At 49.2% G+C, this 10,937-nt stretch overlaps 1 protein-coding gene across 1 annotated transcript; it reads right to left on the bottom strand.

Annotated features, from left to right (window-relative positions):
* Window positions 1-440: 440 nt before the first annotated feature.
* LOC138372795 (cell surface glycoprotein 1-like) lies at window positions 441-1,556 on the bottom strand. The gene has a single exon (XM_069338448.1). The coding sequence runs from the start codon at window positions 1,554-1,556 to the stop codon at window positions 441-443; it is 1,116 nt and encodes a 371-aa protein (XP_069194549.1).
* Window positions 1,557-10,937: the final 9,381 nt, after the last annotated feature.

Here is a 10,937-nt window from a genome sequence, read left to right as displayed (position 1 = left end):
AGTACTTATAGTAACGATGAGGACCAGAGTATATATACCGACCTACAACGAAATTAGAAAGTAGAAATCTGAACTATTGAGTTGGACAAACCGGAAAACTGTTTTTTTACTTGTGTTGCTTTGACAAACTAACGTACCCTAACCTAACCTTCTTAGGCCTAATGCACGATATCTGAGGCCTAATATAGTACATATGTGTGCTATACTAGGCCTAGGAATATTTAAGTTGGTTTTTTTAGCTTCGTTTATTATAAAAGAATTCCTTACTAGTCAGGAACTTTACTACTATCTAAAAGCTAAGTACGGACGAATTCCTGACTATTGACGATAGTCACGATAGGTACTATCTAAACAGGTGGATGAGTAATGTTATTATTATTATTATTATTATTTCTGATTGAATTGAATTGTAATTTATTTGCTGATGTTACTTTTATTTATTATTTATTAATTTCTGGCCTCACGGAGACGCCCATGGTGGGGTCAGTCATGGTGGGGTCAGTTATGGTGGGGTCAGTTATGGTGGGGTCAGTCATGGTGGGGTCAGTTATGGTGGGGTCAGTTATGGTGGGGTCAGTCATGGTGGGGTCAGTCATGGTGGGGTCAGTCATGGTGGGGTCAGTCATGGTGGGGTCAGTTATGGTGGGGTCAGTTATGGTGGGGTCAGCCATGGTGGGGTCAGTTATGGTGGGGTCAGTCATGGTGGGGTCAGTTATGGTGGGGTCAGTCATGGTGGGGTCAGTCATGGTGGGGTCAGTCATGGTGGGGTCAGTCATGGTGGGGTCAGTCATGGTCGGGTCAGTCATGGTGGGGTCAGTTATGGTGGGGTCAGTTATGGTGGGGTCAGTCATGGTGGGGTCAGTCATGGTGGGGTCAGTCATGGTGGGGTCAGTCATGGTGGGGTCAGTTATGGTGGGGTCAGTTATGGTGGGGTCAGTCATGATGGGGTCAGTCATGGTGGGGTCAGTCATGGTGGGGTCAGTCATGGTCGGGTCAGTCATGGTGGGGTCAGTTATGGTGGGGTCAGTTATGGTGGGGTCAGTCATGGTGGGGTCAGTCATGGTGGGGTCAGTCATGGTGGGGTCAGTCATGGTGGGGTCAGTTATGGTGGGGTCAGTCATGGTGGGGTCAGTCATGGTGGGGTCAGTCATGGTGGGGTCAGTCATGGTGGGGTCAGTTATGGTGGGGTCAGTTATGGTGGGGTCAGTCATGGTGGGGTCAGTTATGGTGGGGTCAGCCATGGTGGGGTCAGTTATGGTGGGGTCAGTCATGGTGGGGTCAGTTATGGTGGGGTCAGTCATGGTGGGGTCAGTCATGGTGGGGTCAGTCATGGTGGGGTCAGTCATGGTGGGGTCAGTTATGGTGGGGTCAGTTATGGTGGGGTCAGTCATGGTGGGGTCAGTTATGGTGGGGTCAGCCATGGTGGGGTCAGTTATGGTGGGGTCAGTCATGGTGGGGTCAGTTATGGTGGGGTCAGTTATGGTGGGGTCAGTCATGGTGGGGTCAGTCATGGTGGGGTCAGACATGGTGGGGTCAGTCATGGTGGGGTCAGCCATGGTGGGGTCAGTTATGGTTATCTTGAGGTTATCTTGAGATGATTTCGGGGATTTAGTGTCCCCGCGGCCCGGTCCTCGACCAGGCCTCCACCCCCAGGAAGCAGCCCGTGACAGCTGACTAACTCCCAGGTACCTATTTACTGCTAGGTAACAGGGGCATTCAGGGTGAAAGAAACTTTGCCCATTTGTTTCTGCCTCGTGCGGGAATCGAACCCGCGCCACAGAATTACGAGTCCTGCGCGCTATCCACCAGGCTACGAGGCCACTCCCCACCACTACGAGGCCTGGTGGGGTCAGTCATGGTGGGGTCAGTCATGGTGGGATCAGTCATGGTGGGATCAGTCATGGTGGGGTCAGCCATGGTGGGGTCAGCCATGGTGGGGTCAGTTATGGTGGGGTCAGTCATGGTGGGGTCAGCCATGGTGGGGTCAGCCATGGTGGGGGTGAGCTGTAGTGGGGGTCACCCATGGTGGGGTCAGCCGTAGTGGGGGTCAGCCGTAGTGGGAGTCGGCCATGGTGGGGTCAGCCATTATGGGGTCGTCCGTGGTGGGGTCGGCCATTATGGGGTCGTCCGTGGTGAGACCGGCCGAGCATGCTAATATCATGGTATGTATTCTGGTGCAGCAATGTTATCTCCGCTGATTGTATCTCAAACATCAAAGTTAATTTGTGAGTGGCGAGCGTACTGTGGCGGCGAGTATACATAATCACGCCTGCATTATGTGCATTATTCTCTCGATTAAGATCGTTAGGAGCCGGGAAGACCGTGTCGCGCGGCCCCACCGTCAGGACACAAGTAATTGTTGTTGTTTTAGTGGGACGCTCTCTCTCTGTGTTTCTCTGTGTCTCTCTCTCTCTCTGTCTCTCTCTGTCTGTGTTTCTCTGTGTGTGTGTGTCTCTCTCTCTGTCTCTCTCTGTCTGTGTTTCTCTGTGTGTGTCTCTCTCTCTCTCTGTCTCTCTCTCTGTCTGTGTTTCTCTGTGTGTCTCTCTCTCTCTCTCTCTCTCTCTCTCTCTCTCTCTCTCTCTCTCTCTCTCTCTCTCTCTCTCTCTCTCTCTCTCTCTCTCTCTCTCTCTCTCTCTCTCTCTCTCTCTCTCTCTCTCTCTCTCTCTCTCTCTCTCTCTCTCTCTCTCTCTCTCTCTCTCTCTCTCTCTCTCTCTCTCTCTCTCTCTCTCTCTCTCTCTCTCTCTCTCTCTCTCTCTCTCTCCCGTGTGTCTGTACCACACTGGTGATAAGTGTCGCCTTGTGTTTCTCCAGTAATATTTTCCAGCAGTTAAGCGTTTGGTAACGATCGACTCTCGCATTCCTTGGCCCACGTAAAACTCCAAGCAAATGCCTTCTCTCCCTCTTCCCTTTCTTTCTGATGTCCTTTTTTTCTCCTACCCGTCTCCCTCTGATTCGACCTGAACTTATTCGCAATTATTTCATTCTCTTTCTCTCTCTCACTATCTCTCTCTCCCCCCCCCCTCTCCCCTCCGTCTCCATTGAACTTCTCATCACTCTTGGCTATTCTTTTTCTTATCTTTCTCACTTTTTATCTTCCCATCTTTTTTCCAATATCTTAATCCTTACTCCCTCAAACGAAGGCGTGAGAGATACTTAAAGTCTTCGCCAAATATCGATGGTGTCTTTGGCATAAGCAAGTGACCTTACATGTAGAAAAACACTTCCTTCCTGTACATGTATGTATGAGTATATGTACATGTATATATGTAACATTAATCATTGTGTAACTAGCGTCAACAGATTGTTATTTGCTTAGCTAAACGAACTAGGGAGGATCAGTTCCTGAACCGATTATGTGCCTCTGTAACCCTCTACACCACCGCCCAAGGGATGGGGATGGGGTGCATAATAAAGATGGAAATTGAATTGAATCCTTCCTTCCTTCTCCTCGTCGTTGGCTGATGCCACAATGGCCGCTTGTACGCACTGAGGGAGGGACAGGGAAGGGGAACACTGGGGGGGACACAAGGAAAGTATGAGGAGGTATAGAGGGAGAGTGGAATGGGAGTATATGTGGTAGGAAGAGAGAGAGAGAGAGAGAGAGAGACAGAGAGAGAGAGAGAGAGAGAGAGAGAGAGAGAGAGAGAGAGAGAGAGAGAGAGAGAGAGAGAGAGAGAGAGAGAGTGAGAGAGAGAGAGAGAGAGAGAGAGAGAGAGAGAGAGAGAGAGAGAGAGAGAGAGAGAGAGAGAGAGAGAGAGAGAGAGAGAGAGAGAGAGAGATAGAGAGAGAGAGAGAGAGAGAGAGAGAGAGAGAGAGAGAGAGAGAGAGAGAGAGAGAGAGAGAGAGAGAGAGAGAGAGAGAGTGAGAGAGATAGAGAGAGAGAGAGAGAGAGAGAGAGAGAGAGAGAGAGAGAGAGAGAGAGAGAGAGAGAGAGAGAGAGAGAGAGAGAGAGAGAGAGAGAGAGAGAGAGAGAGAGAGAGAGAGAGAGAGAGAGAGAGAGAGAGAGAGAGTGAGTGAGAGAGAGAGTGAGAGAGATAGAGAGAGATAGAGAGAGAGAGAGAGAGAGAGAGAGAGAGAGAGAGAGAGAGAGAGAGAGAGAGAGAGAGAGAGAGAGAGAGAGAGAGAGAGAGAGAGAGAGAGAAGAGAGAAGAGAGAGAGAGAGAGAGAGAGAGAGAGAGAGAGAGAGAGAGAGAGAGAAAGATATATATATATATATATATATATATATATATATATATATATATATATATATATATATATATATATATATATATATATATATATATATATATATATCTAGTGCAGAATGTCTCCTGTTTATCTATCGACAGATCCCCCGATTTCTGGTCCTTCAACACCATTTCGCTGTTTATGTTAAAGCTGTTTCTGTGTCCTCAGTTATATAATCACAATAAACTCTTAGAGCTTTCTTGGGAAAACTCCAGGGAATGACCCCCATAGGAGGTCCTATTCTAGTCTACTATTCCCATATCCTCTTCCTCTCTCACTCTACTTCCATCCTTCTCCTACCCCCATGCATTCCTTCCGTCTCTTCATTCCCTTTCCCCTTCAACTGTCTCCCCTGTCCACCCGTCCTGGTACTAACCTGCAGGCTCCCGTCCCCCGGCGTCCCGTCGAGTGTGCAGCCTCAGTAAGCTTCACCACAGCGGGAGATGAGGTCACAATCACTGAGCAACCGGCAGTGGGATGCTCACCTGGTTACTCTCCTCCTCTTCATTAATTATTGGTGTCATCTTGTGGAGGGGCGTCACCCGGGACAGGTGGGTGGAGGGCACAGCCCTCCCGCCCTCCCTCCTTCCCTTCCATAGACCCCTCTATTCCTTATTTCATCTCTTCGTCCATCTCTCTCTCTCCCTTTTCTCGTCCTCTTCCTCTCAGCCTTCTGACAGTGTCCCTTATTGGTAGGAAATGCATAAGTGAGGCAGACATGACCTCAGAGGGAGAGCTGGAAGTGAGGTGGACATGACCTCAGAGAGACATGACCTCAAAGGAATGCCACGTCCCGGGAGGTGGTCACTGGGGCTGGGATGGGATAAGAATCCCGGGATGCCGACAGCTTATGGGAATGACTCAGTGGTCAACCCCCCCTATTCCTTAGCTTCACAAAACAGGGCCAGCACACACGGTTCCCACTCTTCAACTACGGTCGAAAATCCAGGGTCGTCACTCTTGGTTGTGCCCCCTAGAAACTCCGAATTTCTACCAATTTTCATCTCCAAAATGTCTTATGTTTAAAAATGTTTCTTTTCCTTGTCTTAGGCGGACAAGCAGGCAGGATGTAGTCAGGTCGCGCAGAATCGACAGTGGTTTAAGGCTGAGGGTCTCGACGTGATTGGTGGTTAAGGGCGACCCTAAAGTGGCGTCTTGAGACAAGCGGGGGGGGGGGACCGTCTTGTGCAGGGGGGGGGGACCGTCTTGTGCAATGCTCCCGCGCCTGGCATTTTATCACGACCACTTTATTGCACTTTCAAATCATATAGCCATAGGTGGTTGCCCACTTTCTCACGGGTCAAGTGTTCGGGGGGGGGGGGGTAAATGGACAGGTGATGGGGTATGGGAATGAAGGGGATATATGGGGATAGTTGGGGGATAGAGTTGGGCACCTGAGAACGTAATAACCTGTGGTTAGGATAGGGGGCTGGACGGTAGAACGACGGTCTCACTTCATGCAGGTCGGCGTTCAATCCCCCGACCGTCCAAGTGGTTGGGCACTATTCTTGCCCCCCACCCCCACCCCCCGTGGTGGGCGTGGGCGTGGGGAGGGCGTGGCGAGGCGTCATCCATCACCCTCCCTCACCACCATAACGCACCGCTCCCAGATATTTACTTACGGGCTACTGTGTCTCATCTTCATCCATCTCTCTTGTTCTCCTTCCTCTCCTGCCCTCTTCCTTCTCCCTCTCCTGCCCTCTTCCTTCTCCCTCTCTCTCTGCCTCCCTCTTTTCTGCCCGCCTTTTGCTTGCGTGTCTGCGTTTGTACCTTTAAGTACCAGCAGGATCGAGTCTTAGCTCTTGGACCCCGCCTTTTTAGTCGCCGGTTGTCTTATGCAAAGTCTCTTTTGTGTGCGAAAGTGCCTATTTACTGCTAGGTAAACAGGCGCATCAAGATGAAAGAAACTCTGCCCATTTGTTTATGCCTCAGCCGGGGATCGAACCCGGGGACATTAGGACTACGACCCCCGAGCGCTGTCCACTCAGCCGCGAGGCCCGTTTGTGTGTGTACTCACCTAGTTGTACTTGCGGGGGTTGAGCTTTGGCTCTTTCGTCCCGCCTCATCAACTGTCAATCAACTGGTGTACAGATTCCTGAGCCTACTGGGCTCTTATCATATCTACACTTGAAACTTTGTATGGAGTCAGCCTCCACCACATCACTGCCTAATGCATTCCATCTGTTAACTACTCTGACACTGAAAAAGTTCTTTCTAACGTCCCTGTGACTCATTTGGGTACTCAGTTTCCACCTGTGTCCCCTTGTTCGCGTACCACCCGTGCTAAACAGTTTATCTTTATCTACCCTGTCAATTCCTCCACCCTCACCATACACAACCTCCACCCCCACCCATACACAACCTCCACCCCCACCATACACAACTTCCAACCCCCTCCACCATACACAACCTCCACCCCCCCCACCATACACAACCTCCACCCCCACCACCATACACAACCTCCACCCCACCCACCATACACAACCCCCCACCATACACAACCTCCACCCACCCCACCATACACAACCTCCACCCCACCCACCATACACAACCTTCCCCCCCCCCACCATACACAACCTTTCCCCCCCCCACCACACAACCTCCCCCCCTCCACCATACACAACCTCCACCCCACACCATACACAACCCCTCACCATACACAACCTCCACCCCCACCATTCTCCAGTTACCAGTCACATCACCCCCTCCCCCCACCTCCCTCCCCCCCCCCCCACCGTGATGAGGGGGGGGGAAATGAGGCACCTGAGGTGAGGCAGGTGTAATCCCTCATGACCTGAACGCTCCCCCACGCCCTCTACACGCTCTACACCTTCTTCATTATACAATAATGTATTCACTCTATGAATATTTCTCCTTAGATAGGTTCCTTCTCTTTTGGGTGCCTGGAGGAGGGGTCATTTGGGGGGGTTGGGGGTTTGGTGAGGGGGTTGAGGGTGCATGGGGGATTGATGTGGGGGTTGGGGGAGGGGGAGAGGGGTGACATACCTGTTGTGTCTAACTATCATTTTATTTATGAGTTTTAATTAATTATGGCCATAAACAAATGGAAATAAATGGTTAACATAATTGGGTTGTATAAAGTGAGTCATTTTGACAGGTGTGACCCCGTAATGTCTGCCATGCCAGGATAAATGTTTGATATTTAAAATGTTTTAAAATTTAAAACATTTAAAATGAAAAAAAATTGAATTTAAATTTTAAATAAATGTTTTTAAATTTAATTTAGAATTTTTATTTTAACAGTATTTCTGATTCGTGTGTGCGTGTGTGTGTGTGTGTGTGTGTGTGTGTGTGTGTGTCTTCGGGGATCAAGCTTCAGCTCGTGGGTTCGACTCTTTTATCATCCTATTTTTGAAGCCATATTTTGGGGTCAGCCTAAATTATATACATCTCCATCAGGCTCTTCTCCTCCACTTCACTACTGACCTGACACAACAACACCCTGACCTCACCTGCCTGCTCATTATCCACCAAAGTCCTTCAGGATTCACCAAGCACCCAAGTGACCCCCCTTACGAAACCAGTACATCTTTCCCCCAACTTGGTTTTGCATTCACTAAACATTTTACGAACTCCGCTATACGAGGTCGCCTAGATCAGTGATAAGTCTAAAACAACCTGGCAGTGTTTGGAAGGCTCGTAAGCTGTTTAATACAGACCAAACCGCCATGATGTAGGTAGGATTCAACTCTTTTTAACCCTGTCGTAGCTCAGTCGATTAAGGCAGTGTCTGGGATGCTCCCGGACGCAGGTTCGAATCCTCGTCATGGCCCTTGTGGATTTGTTCATTTGATGTAGGTAGGATGTTTTGTTAGTAGACACGTATATGGACGATGAGAGATTCATCGCCAGATTCACGAAGCAGTTACGCAAGTACTTACGAATGTGTACATCTTTCTTCAGTCATTGGCGGCTTTGTTTACAATTATTAAACAGTTAATGAGCTCCGAAGCACCAGGAAGCTGTTTATAACAACAACAACAGTTGATTGGCAAGTTTTCATGCTTATAAACTGTTTAACAAATGTGACCAAATCCGTCAAAGATTGAGGAAAGATGTACACGTTCGTAAGTACTTGCGTAACTGCTTCGTGAATCAGGCTCCTGGTCCTGACTCCAAGATTATGAACAGTTCGTTCTGGTGCTCCGTGTTTTCCCCGAGTCGTGGTTATAATCCCTGTTTTTCTGGCTCTTTACATAAGGTGTAGAGTTTCACGAGATGTTGTTCCTGTAGCCTTGCTTCGGAGAAGGAAAGAGAAACAGAGACACGAAGAGAGAGAGAGAGAGAGAGAGACAGACACGGTCAGACAGATAAATGTATTCATGGCTGTAGACAGACATAAACAGATATCCGCGTCCAGTTCCCGTAGACTTTCTTTCATTTACGGCTTAGTCGCCAGTGCAGACTGCCTATCACATGCCTCTGTATGACTAACCATCCTGTGTGATACGGATTTTTTAGCATCACCTAGTTAGCTTTTTTGACACATTGTACTCCACTTCATATAGTCTACGGTAGCTGCACTAATGCACATGTACCTCATATATATATAAAAAAAAAAAAAAGTCGTCCAGAAAACTGTATTGGTCCAAACACTCACGTCTGATAGGAAAGAAATTACGTCTAGGTATATGTTAATAATAACACATATAGTGTTATTAACTTCGTTTCGTTCTTGACTCACAATCGGAAACCCCGAATTCGATTCGCGGGCGGGACAGAAAGGGTTGAGTGCATTTTCTGTCACCAAATGCTTCTCTTCACCCTAGGGATAACTAAGTACCCAAGATGCAACGCCCAGACCATTTATTCAACTGTTCCGGTGTTGCTTTCCCCGACGGATCAGGACCTTGGGGGACACCTCGACACAAGCCTAATATATATATATATATATATATATATATATATATATATATATATATATATATATATATATATATATATATATATATATATATATATATATATATATATATATTCTTTTCTCCGGAAAAACCCACCCTGATGCCCCTTTTCGCCTCCTACACCTTCCTTCCTCTTTACACTTCTCCCCCCCCCCCTTCTAATTCTCACTTTACCTCCTCCTCCTCCTGCTCCATCTGAGAATAATAAAGAGGAGTCTTGACGGGAGGAAGATGGCGTGAAGTTTAATGTCAGTGACACACGCCCCGCCACCTCCCTCCACGTCCACTCTGACACACGCCTCGCCACGCCCCGTCACCTCCCTCCACGCCCACGCTGACACACGCCTCGCCACGCCCCGCCACCTCCCTCCACGCCCACGCTGACACACGCCTCGCCACGCCCCGTCACCTCCCTCCACGCCCACGCTGACACACGCCACGCCCCGTCACCTCCCTCCACGCCCACTCTGACACACGCCTCGCCACGCCCCGTCACCTCCCTCCACGCCCACGCTGACACACGCCTCGCCACGCCCCGCCACCTCCCTCCAAGCCCACGCTGACACACGCCTCGCCACGCCCCGCCACCTCCCTCCACGCCCACGCTGACACACGCCTCGCCACGCCCCGTCACCTCCCTCCACGTCCACTCTGACACACGCCTCGCCACGCCCCGTCACCTCCCTCCACGCCCACGCTGACACACGCCTCGCCACGCCCCGTCACCTCCCTCCACGCCCACGCTGACACACGCCTCGCCACGCCCCGCCACCTCCCTCCACGCCCACTCTGACACACACCTTACCACGCCCACTCTACATCTCTCTCAAAAATCAGAGCGAATGAGGAAGATTGGGAACAGAAGAAAGAATGGAATGCGGAGAATGAAAAGGAAGAGAGTAGAAAGAAGGGTAGGAGGAGAAGGAGGAGGAGGAGGAAGGACCAGAGGGAAGGAGGAGTGGTATGTGAAGAAGGAAAGAAGAAGGAGTAAGAGGAAGACAGAGCAATACAAAATAAAGAAGGGAAGGGAAATTAGAAATAAAGAATGAAGAAAGATACAAGTAATTGTGGGATAAGAATATGAGGAAAATGGAGGATATCAGAAAATTAAATAAACCAAAAACAGGAAAAAAAGGAAAAAGAAAGAGAGGAAGATGAAGAACAACATCTATAACAGCAACAACATTAATAATAACAAAAACAACAACAACCATAACACCAAATACAACAACAACAACAAGAGCAGCAACAACAACAAAGAAAACAAGAAGAGCAACAAGAACAACAACAGCAAGAAGCATCATCAGGAGAGAGAGAGAGAGAGAGAGAGAGAGAGAGAGAGAGAGAGAGAGAGAGAGAGAGAGAGAGAGAGAGAGAGAGAGAGAGAGAGAGAGAGAGAGAGACAGAGAGAGAGAGAGAGAGAGAGAGAGAGAGACAGACAGACAGGCAGACAGACAGACAGACAGACAGACAGACAGACAGAGAGAGAGACAGAGAGAGAGTGAGAGAGAGACAGAGAGAGAGACAGAGAGAGAGACAGAGACAGAGAGAGAGTGAGAGAGAGACAGAGAGAGAGACAGAGAGAGAGTGAGAGAGAGAGAGAGAGAGAGAGAGAGAGAGAGAGAGAGAGAGAGAGAGAGAGAGAGAGAGAGAGAGAGAGAGAGAGAGAGAGAGAGAGAGAGAGAGAGAGAGAGAGAGAGAGACAGAGAGAGAGAGACAGAGAGAGAGAGACAGAGACAGAGAGAGAGTGAGAGAGAGACAGAGAGAGAGACAGAGAGAGAG

The sequence above is a fragment of the Procambarus clarkii genome, chromosome 40 (genome assembly GCF_040958095.1).
Source record: "Procambarus clarkii isolate CNS0578487 chromosome 40, FALCON_Pclarkii_2.0, whole genome shotgun sequence".
In the NCBI taxonomy this organism is placed as follows: domain Eukaryota; kingdom Metazoa; phylum Arthropoda; class Malacostraca; order Decapoda; family Cambaridae; genus Procambarus; species Procambarus clarkii.
This window is presented reverse-complemented; position numbering and strand designations above follow the sequence as displayed.

Coding starts and splice junctions, on each gene's coding strand:
- LOC138372795 (XM_069338448.1), bottom strand. CDS start 1,556: ATGGCTGACCCCACCATGACTGACCCCACCATGTCTGACCCCACCATG.